Below are 19589 nucleotides of genomic sequence, written 5' to 3' on the forward strand. Positions count from 1 at the left end.
CGGCGCCCGGAGCAGACTCTGGGAGCTGGCAGAATATGCCCAGCGCCTCTGGGTCACAGTGGGAAGGCGGCTCAGGAAATGCGCCCTCCGCTGGCGCCGGGTCGCGGTTCTGGCTGCGTTACTTTTTCCTTGCATCTGTGGCCCGGCGCGTCAACCTGGACACTGGAGATCCCAGGGCCGGCTGAAGAATGAGAAGTCCGAGCTGCGGGGACTCTAGGTGTCTGCGCTAAGCGGCCACAGCCTGGCCACCCCGGGTCCCCGCTTTCCCACCTCCCTTCGCACCAGGGCAGAAAGTCCCAGGCGCCCATTGCGCGCCCAAGATCGAGCCGTGAACCCTTTTTCTACCCGTCCCGTTCCCCGCCAGGAACCCAGGATGACACCCCACACCCAAACACCACTCTTTCCAGGGGCAGATGCTCCGGCGCGTCCTGCGCCCTGGAAATTCAACTTGGAGTCCAGGTCCGCGCGGGACCCCGCTAGGCGGAGCACACAGGCTGAGCGCCCCGCCCGGGATCCTGGGTCTGTGGCCTCAGAGCGAGAACGTTGGCCCCCTCCCCACCGCGGGGCGCGGTCGGGAAAGCGCGCCCTGCAAGGGGGTTTTGTAGATAAACAAAAGCGTTTGCTCTTCTGGTTTGCTTTTATTTTCTTTATTTGCCTGTCACTTCCTTCTTAATCTCCCTCTTCGCTCTTGTTTCTTTAACTTCTTTCCCTTCCTCATTTTCCCTTTCTTTTCGTTCGCTTTTTCTTGTCACTCTCCTTCTGGCTCTCTTCTGTCTCTTTCTGTATCTTCCTCTTCCATTTTGGCCCCTTCTCTGCCTTTGGGTCCCTCTCTTCTCTGGCTCTCCCTTTCCCCGGTCCCTCACTCTTCCTGGGCTAGGGTGCGCCGTCTTCTTGCATCATTTTTCCGGGCTTCGCCGCCTCTATCTCACTTTTTCGTTCTCCCGGCGGCCACCGTCTGGCGGACTTGGGTCCGGCTCCCCCGCCGCCGCAGTGATTTATTCGCCTCGCCCGGTGGAATCAGGTGCTGAACCGAGCCCCGGAACGAGGGAACAGATTTCTCCCAGGAAGGGTTTTGTGAACTAAACGATGTTAATTACGGGGTGGGGGATGCGCCGCCCGGGGATGGGAGACGCGCTGGGCCGAGAGCCGGCGGCGAGGGGAGAGACCCGGGCTGGCCGAGGCACACCCGGGGCGCCTCCCCTGCACCTCTCGCCCTGGCTTTCGCCTTTCCCTGGGAACTTTCCTGTCTGAGTTAACTATTAACCGCCGGCGAGAGGCAATTTGCTTCGGAATTTCAGCGATTTCCTTTTCGCGGTGGACTCAGATTAACATGCAAACGATGAGAGTCTCGGCTTGAGTCTACGCGCGGGCGAAGATGCCTCTGTCGCCCCAAACAGTGTCCTTCGCAGCGGCGGAAAACTACAGCCCGCCCCCGCTCCCATGCCTGCCCAGGAAGCCGTGACCAAGCCAGTGCCCGCCGGTGCCCGGAGTGGAGGTGGAAAAAGCCGAGCGCTCCTGCTTGGGGGCGGGGTTGAGAGGGGGAGATTAACCCCGGCAAGCTAAGGGGACCTCAGACTTGCGGTCAGGGCCGCCACCCGAGGAACCCGCGACACAGCCTGGTCCCTGCCCCCCTGTAGGGACGCTCCTGAAGGCTGAGACAAACCCCGAGAAATGCCCTCCCCCACCTGCAGAATCCCCAGACCGTCCCTTACTTCCTCCCTCTTTGCCACTGCCGAGCTTACATAGGCACCACACACCCCTCTCTGGCTGTGACCGCAGCAAACTTTGTCAAACTTGAACCGCCGGGTGCAAACTCCTCGCCTTTTTCTCTCCTCTTGCCTGGGCCGGCTCTTCCTGGACCAGGGAGGGGAGAGGTTCTTGGCCTCCAGACCTGGGAGAGGAAAGTTTCCGAAAGTCAGAGCCTTGCCTCGCTGTGACATTAGACGCTTGCCACCCACCAGACCGCAGGACACCAAACACATTGCTTGCAGGAATGCGCTAGTAGTTGCAGCGGCCAGCCTTGGCGGGCCCCTGGCCCACCACCATGCCACTGTCCTGGCTGGACTTTCCCAGGGTGTGGGTCTCCTGCTCCCTCACTATTAAGTTGGGGCTGCTCTGGGCTTGGAGCCCGGGTTAGGGGCTGTCAGCCCCTTGCCAGCTGTCTGTGCTCTCTGCCTTTCTAGCTTATTTTCCCCAGCTCTGGCCCTGGGTTAGCTCTCTCCCCGCCCTCCATGCAGTCGCCCTCCATGCAGTCTCCGTCTCTGGTGGGGCTGCCATTGTCTCTCAGTCTCTCCATTTCTCTCTGTCTCTGTCTCTCTTGTTTGTTTCAACGCATGGACACTGATTGAGCCTTATGAAGTTCTAACTGGTTGTGTGTCAGGAAGATCTTTCTCGCTGCTACCCAGCCTGGCGTGACGGATTAAACATCAACTAGTTAAATAAAAATTAATATCAACTGCCTCCTAACTTCTAATGTCATGTTGTTTATAACTAATGAACTGATTAGGGGATAAACACATCACGAAGACATTCAACTCTCCTGCCTCGGCTCCGGCTCCGCTGCTGCCTGGTGCCCACTCCCCAGCATGGCCTGCGGGTTGCCAGGCCAGAAGGAGGTTGGGGAGGGGGCTGGAGGCAGGACGGGCTGGAGGGGTTGAGTGCTCCCTGGGGCTTGCTCCTCTTCCCATCTTGATCTCTTTCCTCCCTTTCTCTCTTGTCTTTCTTGCTCATTTCCTTCCTCTGTACATTTCCTCTTCTCAGTCTCTCCTTATTTCTGCCTCCCTCTCCCCTTTCCTTCCATCCATCGCCATCCTCCTCCTCTGCCCTGCGTTTCTCCGCCTCTGTCTCTGGTAGTGTTTCTCTCTCTCTGCCAGTCTGGGCCCCAAACCTTCCCTCTCTGGTTCTCCTCTCTTCCTCCCTCTGCTGTAGTTTCTGCCTCTCTCTTCCCTCTTGCTCCCCCTCATGTAAATTCATTCCTCCCTGGCCAGTGCAGAGCATAATGATTACCAGTCCTTGCGACTGGGCCTCTGCCCTGCTACCAAGTGGGGGGCTGCAGCCTCTCCCGCAGCACCTTGCTGGAAACTGAGGCTCCTCCCTGCTCCCAGCTATTTAGGGGAGAAGGAGGAAACTAGAAGAAGTGAGGGTCCTGCGTTTTATTCCTCCTCTATTTTATCTGGAACAGGAGTGAGGAAATACAAAATGATTTTTAAAAACTTTTGTTTTGCATCTGGTTCTAGAAGCAATTAATACAGGCTCAAGTGCTAAATTTAATTTTCAGGGAGAGAAACACTGCCCTGATACCTCTCCTTCAGGGGTTTCAGCTCTCTCCCCAACCAGCCCCAGCCTGACCCAAGCAGCCTCCTGCAGGGCCTTTTTCCTGAAGATACTTAAACCAAATCACAATTGTCATCATGACAACAATAAAGGCAGAGAAGCCAGTAATCACAGACCCAGCCCCAGTGATTTTTTTTTTTTTTTTTTCCCTAAGAAGCCACAACGTTTAAACTTGGTTTGCCCTGGACCGCAGGGTCTGACAAGACAATAACAACAGAAAAAGCTTTTAAAACCAATTTAGCACACGTGAAAATGTAATTCTAATGAAGAATCAATAGGCTGGCGGATCATTTTTCCTGGGACTCCTTGGAGAACGTGAGAGAGACTTTCAATCAATGGGGCGAGCAATGAGCAAGAGGGCCCAAGAGACAGTGCAAGACAGGGGTGAGGGCCAGGAGACAAAGAGAGGCAGAGCCTGAGGGAGGAGGCTGGAGGGAGGCTGAAGTACAGGGCTGGGCCCTTTGACTGACATCACTTTGCAGGCTTCCGGAGGAAAAGTATGAGAGCCAGAGGTAAGAAGGCACCTTCCTCTTCTTGGCCCCTCTGGTATGCGACAGGCGACTTTGCACAATGGCCTCAGCTGCCTTCTCCTAAGCCTAAGCCCTGGCCTTGGCACTGCCCCAACTCTGGGCCCTGTGTTCAGGTAACTGTGACCAACTGGCTCAGGAGCAGGTAGGGGACACTGAGTACGTGTGCTCCCAGTTCAAAACACCTGGTTCCCAGTGGGTGCTTCCCTATGTACGTGCTGGTACACTGGGTCTTAGTTCAAGTCCCTGGTAGAACAGAAGCAAAAGCACCTGAAGCATGTGTGGTCATACTCCACGTTTTACAAGCCACTTGCAAACACACTCTATCTCAAGAGAAACCTGCCACAAGGGCAAGGATCATCTTCACTATTTCAGAGAAAAAAACACAAAGGGGCGCAAAGAGCTGTGCAGTGAAGGTGAGACCAGCTGGCCACACAGCCCCTGTGCATGAGTGGGTGTGGTTCTCAGTAGGTGACAGTGAGAGGCTAATTACAGGTGTGATCATCTCACATGTATGCAATGGAGAGATCACGTGATGGTGCGAGATTTTTGTGTATGTGACTAGGGTTTCATGTGTACAGATTGCTCTCCATACCTGTCCTTGGAAATGTTGCTCTGTGTATAACAAACTGAATTTTTTTTTCTTCTAAGTATTTGTGTGCTTGGGTTGGAAAATCACTGTTTGGTAAAAAAGAAAAAGGAAAAAAACTCACCATGGTCTGATATTTTAAATCACAAATATTAGAGATGATAATTTGGCCATAAGTTACCTGAAAGGGCAAAAAAAAAAAAAAAAAAAAAAATCTCTCCCTGTAGGAAGATATTTAAATTTTAAGTCACAGAACCATGATGTAGGTTTTGTCTCTGGACTCTTGTACCCCTCTGGCTTCCTGTCCTTAGTTATACAACCTTTCTAAAAAAAAAAAAAAAAAAAAAAAAAGTTGAGCAGAAGTGGATGGGAGTCCCTTTCTAATTCCTGGAGGAAGCTGGCCCAGTGGGCCTGGTGAACTGGCTGCCTAGCTCGTCTTGGTGCCTTCCTGCCTGGGGCCTGGTGGGGTGTGCTCAAGATGGGGCAGCCCCAGCCTCTGTCTGCCCACAGGGGGTTACCCGGCACTTTGCTTGATGGCCTCTCAGTGTTCCTCCGTGGGTGTGAGCCAGGCTGTGTGAAGTGGGAGGCCCAGGGCACACGGATAGGGGTATTAGGTGGAGCAAATGAAGAAGGGGAACACTGGGGAAGGCAGGAGTGGGAACTGTGGTGCTCAGGAGGTGTGTGTGTGTGTGTGTGTGTGTATGTGTGTGTGTGTGTGTGTGTGTGTGTCAGAAGTAGGAGTACAAGAAAAAGGGTTTAGATGAGCAACGAAGTTGTGAGCATTTTGAGAGGGAACCTGTGACTGAGGTGTGAGAGGTGTCAGTTCCAGGCTGGGGGCAAAGCTAAAGTGGGCCTTTGATCAGGGTTGGAAGTGTCGGTGTGCTGCGAGAGGAGGGTGAGAGTCTGAGGGTACAAGGCTCTTGGGACCAGGATGCTATGGATGGGCATGGCTCCAGCGTGTGGTCCTGTGAGTGTGGCAGGAGCTTGGAAGGGTGAGATCCTCCTCCCTTCTCCCCTGGCCCTCACTAACTCTGTAAGGGCAAGGAAGCCAGAACTTTTTTCTTTTATTCGGAGTTTAAAAATAAAAAGGATCCCGGAGCAGGAGAGCCTGTGAGGGATTTAGCGAGCACTTCCACACTGAACATAGTGGGGACAGGGCCCTTCTGGAACCACTTGTGTGGCCCGAGAGAGTGAGGGCACGTCTGCGGAGATCCTGGAAAGGGAGGCTGGGACCCAAGATTGTAGTTGCAGGCTGTGGAGCCTCACGTTCCAGAAAGTGGGGTGAGGCGAGAGCTGAGAGTCGTGGGGAAGGCGAATCGCACCAAGTTGGGGAGTAGGCGAGAGCGGGGACGCCCCTGAGAGCCAGGCTGTGGGACTGGAGGGGGGCGTGTGACGGTGAAGAAGAGGGGGTGGGGTGAGAGGGTGTGTCGGCGTCTAGACTGGGCTGCGGTCCGTGGGCGCCTCAGGCAGCGAGGGTGGCTGCTTGCCTGCGGCTGGCTAGGGTCTCGGTGCTTGTGCGCGCGTGTGTGCGGGGAGGAGAGCCGGGGGATCCTCGGGGTGGCGGGGCCTCGGCGCGGCCGCGAGTGAGAGAGCGGGCGCGGGCGGAGCTCACAGCCGAGGCGGCGGGCCGCCCGGGTTATCTGAGACGCTTGGTCTTGGGTGGCTGCGCCCAGATCTCCGGGCGGCGGCGGCGAAGGCGAGACGCGTTGTCCGGCCGCAGAGGAGCGGGACAGCCAGACCCAGGCCCAGGACGCGGCGGCGGGGAGCAGAGCATGGAAGAGCGCGCGGGTCGGGCAGGTACGAGCGGGAGAGACCCGTCAGCGCCGCGGGCAAGGACGGGGCCTGGGGGCAGCCAGGGCCGGGGCGGGCTCCTCTTCTCTTTTATCCCGGTTCTCCGGCGACTGTGAAGCCTGGGGACTGAGGCTCTGCAGACTCTGCGCCCCGCGGCCTCCTGGGCCGTCCCTCCCGGCGTCCTCTAAATCTTACAAAAACTTTCCACTCAGGAAACGTGAGTTTTACAACTTCGCTTGGTCCCTTTGCAGAACTTGGCTTTTTCCTTTCGGCTGTGTGGTTAGGACTTTCTAGTTCTACTTTCGGCACACAGATATTTTGCAGAACTTCCTCCAAGTTGAGAGCATTGGGAAGGCCTTAGCATCCAGTAAGAAGCGAGCGTGAGCTGGGCCAGCGCCGATGCCAGAGGGTGGGGAAACGCTGTGTGCACCTGTGTGTAGGGTCTTGTGTATTTGATTATGAATACTAGTGTCTATGTACCTAACCTGTGTAGGGAGAAGGCTCTGTCCCTCAACTCAAGGGCAGCATAGGGGAGAGAGGTGGCAGGCCCCAGGGGACTCAATGGGGAGAGAAATCGGAAAATGTTTACCCAAAGGACTAAGGGAGTGGAGTGCTGCTCTCTTTTTCTTCCTTCCTTCTGTCTCCCAGGGCTGCCAACTCAGCTCTGACTGCCCTTTAGGTGCCCTGCTGATGTACAGGGGTGGGAAGCCAGGCACCCAAGTTTAGTTTTGGACTGCGGGGGAGAGAGAGAGTTGGATTCGGTTTCCAGAGTTTTCCAAATAATTCCACGGAGGTCAGAACCTAATTCGAGGCCTTTGTGGGTTTTTTTTCCCCCTCACTCCTCACCTTTCCCAAACCTCATTCCTTGCTCCCCCTCCCCCAGTTCAGGTTCCAGTTGATTCAGCTGATAACCCAGGTCCCACCCCCAGCTCTACCCTTGATCTAGCTTCTCGACCCAATCCCTGGGCTCTACCCAATTCCCCTCCTAAGGCCATGTCCCCACTGGGAAACCTGAACCCCCAGGAGCGTCAACTGTGGCCACCTGAGCTTTTAGGGCTCTGGGCAGACCCTCTGCACCAGAGGTTTAAGTAGGGAGATCAATAGCAAACAGTTGTAATGATCTAATTAATTATGGCAAAATTAAAAGCGAGTACAAAATCAATCTCTGATGGTGTTGAAGATGGAATTCAATTGAGAGCCCATCTGTGCACCCCCTCGACCGTATAAATATTCAGCCCAAGGACAGACCTAACGTCTGGGCCTTCCTGAGAACCTCTCTCCCCTTTCTTCCTCTCCTGCACAGGGCTTTCTCTCCCTCACTCTTTCTGAATCTGTTTTGCTCCTTGATGCCTCCTAGCCCCACCCCTCCTTCCTTCCCTGTCCCATTTGCTCAAGCTCCTGAGACTCCTGCTTTTCCATCTTCCCTCTGGGCAGGGCTCTGCCTGCATTGAGGCCTGAATTTTTTGAACCGGGTTCCCAGTCCCAGCAGGTCTCCCAGCAAGGCCTCTAGGCCCCTCCCCAAGACTGGGGAAAGAGAAGGCAGTGTGATGGAGGGCATCCTTGAGTGCCTGTCAGGGTCCTCATTCCAAATTTCCTGGCGCTCAGGAAATTCCAGAGGAGACCAAGGCACTCTTCACTTACCCAGGGGCGCCTGCGCCTACCTGTGCCTGGCGGGTCGGGGCAGCCGCTCCCCCGGCGCGTCTGGCACTGCAGCCGGCGGCCCGGGTCCACACCGCACTCCCTTTCCCTTCCCTCCTTACCAGCCTTTACCGGTGCGGGGCTGGTGTTCCAGGCGGCAGCAGCTCCGGGAAAGGTGGGGAGGAGTTGCGGGGCTGGGCAGGAACAGGGCTGTGTCCGACAGAAGGAAACCGCCCTTCGAGGCGGCCCCACCAAGCAGAGCTGCGGAGTCTTCTGCCCTCCCAGCCGCCTTCTCTCTTTGCCTCTTTCTCTTTTGACCGCCTCTTCCCTCATCTCTTCGGTAGCCGCGTTTGGCTGGGGCACGACTCCCGGGAGGCCCTGCCTCCTCTAGACAGCCCCAGAGCCCTTTTGGACCCCATCCGGCTAGTTTAAAATGACAATGACAGACGCGCCTGACCGAGTGTGCCTGCCGGATGCCGCGGCGCAACTGCCCCGCAGCCGGGTTTGCGAAGGATGCGGGTTTTACTTAGACTCGCTGAGCCTGTTCTGGAGCAGCGAAAACCATCAGGAAAGGGCGTGGGAAGGAGAAAGGGGATTGAATCAACAACTAGGCAATGGTGATCTTCAGCGATCGCTGCCTATTCCCTAGAACTTATAAAAACAAGCAGTTTATTCGATGTCCTCCTTTTCTCGGCTGCCCTGTCCCAGCCGGGTCTCTGGCTTTCTGACGCTGGTCCCCTGCCTCTGCCTTCTGGGGCCCTGAGCTCCCTCCCTGGCCTGCACTGAGTTCCCAGGTTTCTGTCTACCTTGGGAGGCTTCTCCCTCTCCCCACTGGGGCGCCAGGCCCTCAGAGCCTGGGGGAGACACAGCCTGACGACTCCCGGCCCTCTTTTGCCAGGCCTCCTCACCCCGTTATTAATTGCTGTGTTGACCTGCAGGATTGATTGGCCGCCCCGCTGGAAGAGGCTGCCGAGGCCTTGGCCTCGGAGCAGCCTCAGCAGGGAGGGGGGAAGGGGTAGGTGCTGGATATGGGTCCCCTGCTCCCATCTCAGCCCCGCCTGGATCACTGTCGTCTGCCTAAACACCCTTCGCCACCCTCTCGCACTTTTTACACACCCTCACAACACTCAAGCACACTCTCACGATCCCCTTATCCAGAGGCTCAGCCACCGAAGAGACACATCAGAAATTCCGCTTAATTGATTCAGAAATTGAAAGGGGCTTCCTCCCCCCAACAGTTTCTTCAATGTATTCGTTATCCGCGGGTCTAGACCTCCCAACTGGTCTAGACTTGGTGGAGCGAAAACCTGAGCTTTTTTCTTTCCATGATTTACTTTGCCCCTTTTCTTTTTTAAAGAAACAGTTACAGAAAGTTAGGAAATAATTCTGGAGGCAGGTGACCCTTAAAGTCTCAAACCAAAGTTTTTTTTTTTTTTTTTTTTCCAGAAAGAGACCCTGTCCTGGCTCCTGGGGGATTCGGTTCAGCTCTTTTGTTTCAAGTCCGGGGAACGGACGGCTCTGGATCTTAGAGGGCAGAGGCTGGCAGTCGCCTGGGGCAGGGGTCTCACCCTACAGCGAGGGTCCTCGGCTTCTCCCTTTCCCCGCGGGCCTAAACCGTCGCGCGCGCGCGAAGACACACACACACACACACACACACACACACACACACACGGCCCCCACAGCCACACCAACACCCAGCAACACCCCTAACCCCGACTCGAAGCCCCAAGACCTAGGGCCAGGAGGCCCCGGGACGTCCCGGCTCCAGGCTGAACGTGGGCAGAGGCTGCAGGAGTGGACAAACCCAGGCGGGTCCCCAGACGCCCCTTTCCTCGGGCCTCTTCCTGTCTCAGCCAGCCGCTCTCGCCCCGAGTCCCTTCTCCCTTGCGTTCGAATCCTTTGTCTCCAGCCACCTCGCAGCCTGCCCCAGCCTCGGCGACCCTGCCCTTCGGCCTCCCGGTCTCGCTGGAGGGTCCCCCTGCCTTACCCGCTCCCGGCTCTGGCGCGCTCTCCGCCTGCTCCTCACATCCACACAGCTGTTGGGAGAGGAGGAAGGGAGGGCGGGCGCGCTGCGGATGGATCCGAGACGGTAGATTTGGTGCCTGCTCGCAACTCCGGGAAACTCAGCCCGGTCCTCCCGCCCCTCTCCAACTCTCCCCAGCGCGGCCCGGCCGCGACCGCTCACCCGCGGGGCCCCTTCCTTATCCTGTATCTCAGCTGTGGCTGTTTCGTTCCCTCTAGTCTCCCCGCCTCTGGAGTGTGCTCCCCTGGCCTTGCACTCCGCTCCCTTTCGGCTGCCCCCGCTGTCGCGTGCCCCCACCCTCCGCAGGTCCCTTGGTCGCGGCGGCGATGACGGTGGCGGTAACGCCGGGGACGTCCTGGGTCAGCCTGCACTGTGTCCCTCGACCACAGCCCGATGAGGCCGCGGGCTCCGGGCCGGGCTGCTAAGAGAGTTAATCATTACTTCGCCACCAACTCTCAGCCTCCCTCCGACTCTTTCGCCCTGCCTAGGGGAGGAGGGGAGGGGACAGCTGGCCAGGTGGGGACTCCGGCTTCGCACAAACCAGCCTCTTCAGGCCTTCCAGAGACGGGTGGTGCCTTCTCCGTTACCTCAGGCCCTCTTAAGTCCTCTTTCTTCCCCGCTGTCTCCCCCTCCTTCAAACCTCCTCCCAGGCAGGCCTCTCCCCATCGTCTCCTGTCCGTCTGGCTTTGACTGATTAACTGCAGGTCCTGGGAGGACCAACTTTCTTTGTTTGGAACCGGACCGGACGGGATTTCCTTCCCCAGGTCTCCGCCAATGGGCCAGCTCCTCCCGACGGTTTTGGCGGACTGGCTGAAGGGGACTGCGCCTGGAGGCCACAATTAACCCGGCTGTTGGTGGTGATGGTTGGGGGGTGGGCGGTGAGGAATTTAACCGACCCTCTAGCGGCTGCGCTGGTGCAGTTGGTGGGGGGTGCAGGAAGTGGGAATGAAGGAGTGGCAGGAGGGCTAGACTGAGAGAAGAACGGGAAAGCTGGACAGGGTGTGGCATAGCCAATGGAAAGGGCAACAAACAAAACAGAACAGGAAGGCGGTGCGCTCAGGAATCCCCAGTAACCTTTATGGGACTGAAGCTGGGTGGAAAACATCACCTCCTGCCCTGTCTAAGCACTCAGATCCCTCCTTTACTTCTTTGTGGAAGGGGAAGAGTTCAGAAAGCTGGGCGTTTATTCCATCCTCTGCTAGAGAGATGTCTGGGTGCAAAATCCCTATTGACGAGCTCCATGGAGTAGTCAAGACCGGCGTAATCAACCCCATTTTACAGGTGAGAAAACTGAGGCTCAAAGAAGCAAAGGGACTATGTATGTAGTGGCTGTCACTTTTTCCTGAAGGCTGTGGGGTGAGTGGTCCCTTTAGCTGTGCAGAGGTCCATGGGTACGTAGGGAGGGGGTAAAGGCTGTGTCGAGTTCTGAGCCACGAGTACCAGGGCCTCACTGGGCTCCTAGCCCTTGAAGCTTGTTCTCTGTTGGACAGGACCTTCACTCTTACTCTCTAGATTTGCTGGCCGGGTTTCTCCCAGCTTCACTATTTTTTCAGCCTCCTAGCAGAGTGGCCCATGGACAGCAGCCACCTGGCTGGCCCGTGCCACTAAGAGGCAGCTTTGGTGGCCAAGTGGCTTGCATTGTCATTCCTCCTCAAAGGGCCTGTGAAGGGCCGGGCAGGTCGCGAGGACCTCTTGTGAGGGGAAGCTAGATTAAAGGGGGAGGAATCCTGGAGGATAAAGGCCCAGCAAGTGTGCCTGGACTCCACAGGACCAACAGACCCAGCAGGCGGGGCCAGCTGGGAGTCAGGCCCCCCGGGCTTCATGCAGGGAGCCCAAATATTGGGAACAAAAGCAGGAAAAGAAGAGTGAGAGCAGGAGGGAGGGAGGGAGCGAGGAAGCAGAAATTAGGGGGTCTTAGATGAAAAAAAAAAAGAAAGTAGCTTTAGGGGGAATGTGCTGTGGAGTGTGAAATTGCAGCCCATGGTGCTCCATATTGTACCAGAAGCTCTTCCAAAAAAAAAAAAAAAAAAAAAAAAAAAAAAAAAACCATCCTCCAACGTGACCAGAGGGCCAGGGGGGAGGGGCGGGGAGAGAATGGGGAAGAGGAGGGGGAAAGGGCCGGGCAGAAGCCGGTCAGGACTCTCTGCAGAGGAGGACGGGGGTGTGAGTTTCGCCTGCCTGAGATCTAACCGCGGAGGGTTGCGCCCTGGGGTGCACTGGGACCCAGAGGGAGAGTGAGCCTCGGTGGTTGGCCCTGGAGTTCGGTTGTCAGAACTTTCTTTTCTTTTTGGTGCTGAACTTTCAAAAGTGGGAATAATTCAGAAATGAAGCTCGGCTGCGAAGCTGCAGCTCTGCTCTCCCTCTCTCCCCTCCTTCCTGCGTCTCTTCCCTTCGGACTAGCTTTCCCTCCTTGGTTCTAAACAGCTTTGTCCCCCCTGAACTTTAATGCGTTTAATTTGGTCCGCGCTGTGGGGAGCATTTCCTGGGGAGATGCATTTAATTTCGGAATTTCTAAATCCCTAGCTCCCCTAGCCGCTCCCCGGGAAGTGGAAGGAGGATGGCAGGTCCCGGCCACGGGGGAGGGGCGCGGCTGGGATGCTCCTGCAGCCCCCCGCCCTCCCCACCCAGGCTCAGCAGCCTTCCCAAGCTGCTGGAGGCCAGGAGCCTGGGCCCCGGGTCAGGGCCCTGCAGGGGTGGGGAAGGCAGCCACGCCTCTGCCTTTTCTCGCCACCGCAGAAAACACCCGGGCCAGGGAACTGGAAACCGGAAAACGGGTGAAAGGGTTTCTGGAAGGGAGCGGGAGCGAGTGGCAGCAAACTGGGTCTACACCGGCACTTCACTTTTTCACAACACGCCCAGAAACGCATTTGAAAGCCCAGGAGTTGCGCTTGGCTTGGCTTGGGGCGCCGGTGCGTGGGTACATTCGAGGTGTGGGGTGCTTATCCGCCACCCCGACACCTATGCCCAGGCAGAGCGGGAGCGGCCCAGTGGAACCGCCAGGCAGGCAGTAGCTCGGCCTGCAGGGCGGAGACAAGGCTGGGGGCCGCCAGGCGCCTGGGCAAGCCTGGCAGGGAAGGGAGCCGAGAAGGCAAAGGAGCCGAGATCCACAAGGAAGATTTATTGGGCAGATCAGATGCACAGAGGCGGCTAATGAAGCAAATCCCGAGATGGGTATCAGAGCAACTCCCCAAAAGTTTATTTGCCTTTAAATTTCCGCAGGGAGGCGGGCGCCTTGTTTGAAGTGTAAATGCCCCTAGGTTGGGGGGTGGAAGGGCCGCTTTGAAAACACCAGAGAGAAAAGGTTCATTTAGAGGCAGACGGGAAAAGCGACCAACCCTGACAGGTCGGAGCCCGGGTAGTGTTTGGGGTTGGGTTGTTTTCTTTCTTTCTCTTTCTTTTCCCCTTTCCTCTTCTTTCTTCCCTTTTTGCCTTTCTTGCTCCTCGCCCCCCCCCCCACTTCTAGACTCTACAGAAGAAAGAGAACAGAAGAGGGGGAGTCGGAGGAGCGGCCAGTGACTGAATGAAGGCCAGCCCTTCCTCCTGGAGCCCTAGAAAGCAGAGCTTTGGCGAAAGGGGGTTCTTAATCACTAGGGAACATTGCTCGTTGACTTTCTAGACCCAGGAATGGGCTGGAGCTACGGAGGAAGGGGCCAGAAGCCGGCCTGGGGGGAGGGTGAGTGTCCAGCTAGTGCAGTGCTGGGGAGAGGGTCCCAGGAACAGGGGAACGCCTGGGTTAGCAGGGGCTACCTGGGAATCAGACTACCGGAAGGGTCTTGGCTCCTCAGAGGGTGCAGGTGAAGGACAGGTGTGTGAGAACAACTTCCAGCATACCTGGTGCATGAAGTCCCCTTCTCTACAAAATGGAAAATCCTTCTGGCCCAACATGTGAAAATGGTTGTGGGCACCCACATTTCGCGGTACTTGTAACATAGGGATCTGTCTAGTGGTTCTAGAAAAAGCTGTGTCTGTGTGGAAGAGGAGTGGTTCTACTCACAGCCTCCAATAGTTCAGATGCCTGGAGACAAATTCCTGGATGACTAACATGGAGAGACCTGGGGCAAGGGTTACTTTAGTTCCGAACGCTTCTAATTAAAGACCCTTTCTCAACGTTCCTTTCACCCCAATTGTGGGTTAATTACTTCCCAGAGGGAAAGCCAAGGCTGTGCTAGCTAATACTATCTGAGCTCCCTTGCTCTCTAGCCTGGAAGCTGTTCCCTTTAGGCTGCCAGGACTGTTTTCCTTCTTCGCTCCCTACGCGAAGTTAGTGCGTGTTCGTGGGATTGTGAGGCCAAAGCAAACCCGGGAGCGCCATCTGCAGGCCTTGAGAGGAAGAGACTGACCTTAGGGGCTGGGCCCTTCGCCTTCAACCTCTAGCCCAAGGGAACCAACCTGCGTAGCCACCCAAGGGAAGTGGGGTGGTGGGCTGGGAGGGGCAGGCGGGGAGGAGTTTTTTCCTCCCAGACTTTACTCCGCAGGTGGATTAAGTTTATCGGGCTCTGGAGGATACAAGAGGGAGGGCAAATGCCAGGATCCCGGTGGACCCAGGCCCCTCAGGAGTGAGAGGCTCAGAACCCCGTCCCACTGAGCCTGGCCTGAGCTCCTCCTGAGGAATAAGGGCGTCCCAAAAACCTGGGTAGTAGTAGTCAGGCTGAGTCAGGCAGGTGCACCTCTCCCCATCCAATCTGCCGCCCAGGCTCCGGCCAGAGGGAGAGGAGCGCGAGTCCGCGGCGCTTCTGCTGGGCGCCCGGAGCTGCAGACTGGGCTGGAGGAACCTCGTGTCCCGGCGGCAGGAGCGCGGCACAGGCTTCGCCTAGCCGCCCTTTCGAAGACTCAGGGAAGTGGCGGGGAGGAAACACCAGAGAGAAAATGTTCATTTAGAGGCAGACGGGAAAAGCGACCAAGGAGGGAGAGAGAGTTAAAACATCAGCTGAAGTGCCAAGATGATTTATGAGACGAAGGAAAATATTTCATAAAGATCTCCCGGATATTCTGTACTTAACCAGTTAGGAGACAAAGGGCTTCTCCTGTCTGGTGCGTGCGAGCGGACCCCAGCGAGCAAGGGAGCGAGTGCCGGCAAGAGCTGCGGAGGCTCCGGCAGGAGTGGGGCCGACCCGGCGCTGCGCCTCCTGCGCTCGCTCCGGATCCGCCAAGCTAGCAGCCAGCGGCGCTCAGCCGCCTGCGCAGCCTCCTCTTCTTCCCAGCCGGGGAGAGCCAGCCTCGTCTCCCGCATCCTCCTGCCGCCGGCGACCTGCGCTGGCTCCCTCCCCTGGCCTCCTCCCGAGGGTTCAGGAACCAAGTCCCCCTGCTCTCCCGCCTTCCGCCAGGTCCCACCCAGGCAGGTGGGTACTCGCCTGAGGTCTCCAGCTCGATTCTAAACCAAGCGTCTGGACTGCCCAGACCTGGTGGGCAAGGGAACTGGGGAGGCCCTACGCGCCGTCGCGCGTGGGACGGGAGAGGACAAGACAAACTGCTGGACACTTTTCCGTGGGATTGAGAAGTGGGGGTGGTGCGTGGGTGGGAAGGTACCTCCGCAGGGAAAGGCCAAAGGGAAGAACCAGAAAGAGGGAGGAAGAGCCGGGAAGGAACGGAAGGTAACTCAGAGCCGAGGATGGTGGGATTGGGGCTAGGAATTCGGACTGGGCCCGGGGCCGCGCGGCCGAGGCGGGCACTGGCCGGTGGATTGCAGGGCCGGGCGAGTTAGAACTGAGAGCCTGGCTTCAGAGCGCAGCGCGCTCCGAGGCCCTCTGTCGTTACCTGAATATTCATTAGACTGGCCGCTCTTTATCCTTATCTAACGTTTATCTTATCGGCGAGTTTCGTTTCTCAGTGTAGTTTTAATCCTGGGCTCCCATTCCCCCTCCCCCGGCCCGCTCCCCTCCCTCCGTCTTGCTACGCCCGCTGTTCCCTCCTTCCCTCCCTCCCATTTCCCCCTCCTCTGCCCTCCCCTTGCGGGCACCGGAGTGACAGGCGCGGGGCCCTCCTCGCCGAAGCTCGGGGCTCCGGCGCTGGCGAATCACAGAGTGGTGGAATCTATTGCCTTTGTCTGACAAGTCATCCATCTCCCGGCGCGGGGAGGGGGAGGGGGTCTGGAGGGGGCTTTGCAGCTTTTAGAGAGACACACACCGGGAGCCCAGGCTCCAGTCTCCGGCCGAGTCTTCTCGCAGCCGCAACCCACCTGGGGCCAGCCCAGGGCTGCCAGCGCAGCTCGGCTCCCTCCCTCCCTCCCTCCCGGCCCTTCGGCCGCGGCGCCTCGCACCAGCCTTTTCCGGGGGCGGGGGCCCGGCCCGCGCGCTCCCCTCCCGCAGGCGCCCTCTCGGACATCCCCGGGATTGCTACTTCTCTGCCAACTTCGCCAACTCGCCGGCACTTGGAGAGGCCCGGCTCCCCTTCCGGCGCCCTCGGGCCGCCCCCGCCCCGCGCGCTCTCGGACAACCGCCTCTTGGATGACCAGGTTCCAGGGGAGCTGAGCCAGTCGCCTCCCCCGCCCGGCTTCAGCCCTGGCTGCAGTGGCCGCACGAGCCATGCGCCCCCAGTGCCCCCCGGCCCGGCCCACCGCCCCGGGGCCACTCTGCTGACCGCCCAGCCCCAAGTCCTAACGGTGGCAAGTTGCGGCTACTGCGGTTGGAAGCTCCCGCCAGCCCGGAGGAGCCCCTGCGGCGAGCGCAGCACTGCGCCCCTCGGCCCCGCGCGCCCCGCAGCAGCCGGGCGCTCACTCACCCTCCCTCCCCCACCGTCCCTCCCTTTTCTCCTCAAGTCCTGAAGTTGAGTTTGCGAGGCGACACGGCGGCGGCGGCCGCGCTGCTCCCGCTCCTCTGCCTCCCCATGGATATGCACTGCAAAGCAGACCCCTTCTCGGCGATGCACCGTGAGTACCGGCGCCCGGCTCCTGTCCCGGGTCGGGGCTGTCCTTCCCAACCCGGTCCAGTTCCAGCGTGGCCCCGGCCCCCCGCACTCAGGTCCCATCTTGGAGGCCACCCTGGCTTCTCCTGGTCCCTCCTTTCGTTCTTCCTCTTTACCTTGCCTGGTGTTTCTAATGCCTCCAGCTTCTTTTCCTGCCTTCTGTCACCCATACTTACCTCTCTGCCTGCCTGTTTTCCTACCTTCCCTTGTGCCTATCACTTGCCTTTGCTCCTTCCATCCCCTCCTTCTTAGGTCATGGGATCCACAGCTCCGGAGTCCTGGTTCCAGCCGCTCTCTCCCTAGTCAGCCTCTTGCCCTGTGCTGGGGGAAAATTAGCAGGCAGTTTTCAGGGTGGTGTTTGTTGTGTTTTCTCTTTTCTCTCTCCCTCTCTTCCTCTGTTTGCCTCCCTCTCTTTTCTCCTCACATCTTTGTCTTCCTCAAACTCAAGAGTTGTGGGGTCCAGGAGACTCCAAGAGTGGTCAGCCTCAGTGTAAGGACAATTGGGCAGACGAGCATGGGGGTGGGGTGCCCCCTTCTGACCCTCATCTTTCAGCATCTCCAGGCCCTTCCAGCCCAGTCCAGGCTTCTTGTGGGCTGGTTTGAAATATTTCCTTCCTCTTCCTTTCTTTCCCACCTCACTTCCCTGAGCTTCGCCTTCCCTTCACATTGGGAATCTGAGGTTGTCAAGACGCGATGGTCATCTTTCCCTGCTTCTGCCTGGGAGATGCTCTAAAAACAAAGAGGAGTTCCGAGAAGAAATCGAAGTCAGGGAGAGAGCCGGCAGCGCAGCCTTCCAGGTGGGCCCGGCAGAGTGCAGCTCTGCTCTCAGCTCTGGAGGCTCCTCGCCTAGCCTCCCACTCCACATTGAGGATCCTGCAGCCAACAACATGGCCAGGGGGTCAGCAAAGAGCAAAAAATGAGGGGGAAAGAACAAAAGGAAAGCAAATGCCAAAGCTGGGGAGAAAGGAAGAGAAATCCAAACAAGGGAAAGGAAACTGAAAAAAGAAGGTTGAAACAATGTTACAGAGTAAAAGGGAGAAGGGGAGAAAAGAGAGAGTTATTTTAATGAAATTTGAATTTAATTTATATCAGTCTTTAGCTTGAAAAACTATTCCTAAAATTTTTTTTTGCAGGCTTTTTAAAAAAAGATAAAATTCTAAATAGAAAACTCCTCCCTATCTGCAGATTAATAATTAAGGATCATTTGTAACTTTTCACAAGGAAACTTTAGAACTGGCTTGGACCTGTGCTTAGGAGAAGAGAGCTGAGGAGGGAGAGCTGGGCTTTTCCTAAGCATATATTTAACATTACGGGGTGAGGGGGGCGTTAAAAATACTCCTGGGATAAAATATATTTTCCTAAGTAATTTCCAAGCGCAGGAAAGCCACGCCGAAGGCATCAGGCCGCCGCGGGTCTCGGCAAGCCGGCCGAAAAGCCTCGCTCCTTTTCGGGAGGAGTGGAACCGGGTCCACACGCAGTCTTCGCGCAGCCAGCCGGCCTCTCGGCCTCGCGGCCCGGCTGCCACAGCTCTCGCTCTCCTTTCTTGTGGATTCCGCTGGGGATCCGCCGAGTCCTAGCTGCCTACGGGGAGCCTCTTTGAAACCCAAAGGGGAGCACTGCCCAGCGGAAGGTGATCGGAGCGAGACAGCCGCAGCGCGGGCCCGCTGGCCTGTTCACTGGCGGGTGAGACACCGCAGCCCGAGTGGGTGCCGGCGGCAGTGGCGCATTCCGGGCCCGACTCAGGGCCGGCTCGGGGCCGTCCCCCAGCCCTGGACTTCCCGTCTTGGCCCCTTCCCATCCCCACCCCTTAGATTGGGGCTGAGGGGCCGGGCCTGGAGCCCGGGGAGGCTGAATTATTCATCTTTAATCTGCCCGCAGCTGCCGCCTTTTCATACCGGTAACGCGAGTTCTCCCGGGGCCTAAATTATTGATGGTTGGGGTTTGGAGGGAGGGGAGGGTTGAGGAGCGGGGCTAGAGATAGGGAGATTAAAGGGATGGGCACGGAGGTAAAAGAAGAGGTGCCAGTCTCTCCCAGCAGCCCGATCAGAGGCCTTTCGCCAGCGGTTTCACCCAAGCTTGTTCTAGGTCCCCCCGCAAAGGGATGGGATTGAAATGAGGGGGGCACAAATGTCCCCGCTTTCTCCGAAAACTCGCGTGAGGCTAGCGGGGCAGGGGCTGCAGGTTGCGGGCCCCTGCCGACCCGACTCGGCCGCTAGAAGTCTCCACGCTTGGATTGCTCAGTAACTGCGGCTGCGGGTTGATCGCTCTGGGTGCAGGATTTCTAGACTGCTGTAGGCCAGGGAGAATGGGGCACCAGGAAGCACCCTCAGGCCTGGCACCCAGTGGCCGCCTAGGCTCCAAGATCGGGAGCCCACGCTGGAGCCGGGTTGGAAACCCCGTGCCGTTCTCTTGGTCGGGAGAGCAAACGCCCGAGCCGCTCAGTTTCCTGGGAACCTGCAGAGGTCTGAGGAGTCAAAGGGACGCGAATCGGGCTTGGGCCAGCTACACAGGGCGCCCCGAGAGTTATCAACCCGTCGGCACGGCCTGTGCCGTGCCACCCGGGCGAGACAGTGGGCCCCAACTAAGCCCTGCGCTGTGCGGCAGGCAGGCAGGCGAGCCCAAGCAGCAGGCATTCTCGCCCGCTGCCTGGAGCCGTTCTTGGCTGCCTCCCGGTCTCCGAGCGCAGCAGACTCCAGGCCCCTGCCTCTTCCGCCTTCTTTGCTCCACTTTAGATACCAAGGAGGTGAGGGGGAGACACGGCCCCCCTACAGATAAATAACATTAGAAA

At 57.9% G+C, this 19589-nt stretch overlaps 1 protein-coding gene across 6 annotated transcripts in view; it reads left to right on the plus strand.

Annotated features, from left to right (window-relative positions):
* The first annotated feature begins 5869 nt into the window (after positions 1-5869).
* Positions 5870-19589, plus strand: part of PAX2 (paired box 2) — a 94200-nt gene continuing 80480 nt past the window's right edge. For 2 of the 6 annotated variants that reach the window (XM_039465011.2, XM_003922294.4), the window contains exons 1-2: positions 5871-6246; positions 16656-16766. In XM_039465011.2, coding sequence (XP_039320945.1) covers positions 6222-6246; positions 16656-16766 — 136 coding nt within the window. In that variant the 5' untranslated portion in view covers positions 5871-6221. Of the gene's footprint in view, positions 6247-16422; positions 16767-19589 lie in introns of those variants that run through there. The other 4 variants (XM_039465012.2, XM_074382756.1, XM_039465013.2 and 1 more) reach the window with 3 other exon arrangements.

This window comes from Saimiri boliviensis, chromosome 12, assembly GCF_048565385.1.
Source record: "Saimiri boliviensis isolate mSaiBol1 chromosome 12, mSaiBol1.pri, whole genome shotgun sequence".
Classification (NCBI taxonomy): Eukaryota; Metazoa; Chordata; class Mammalia; order Primates; family Cebidae; genus Saimiri; species Saimiri boliviensis.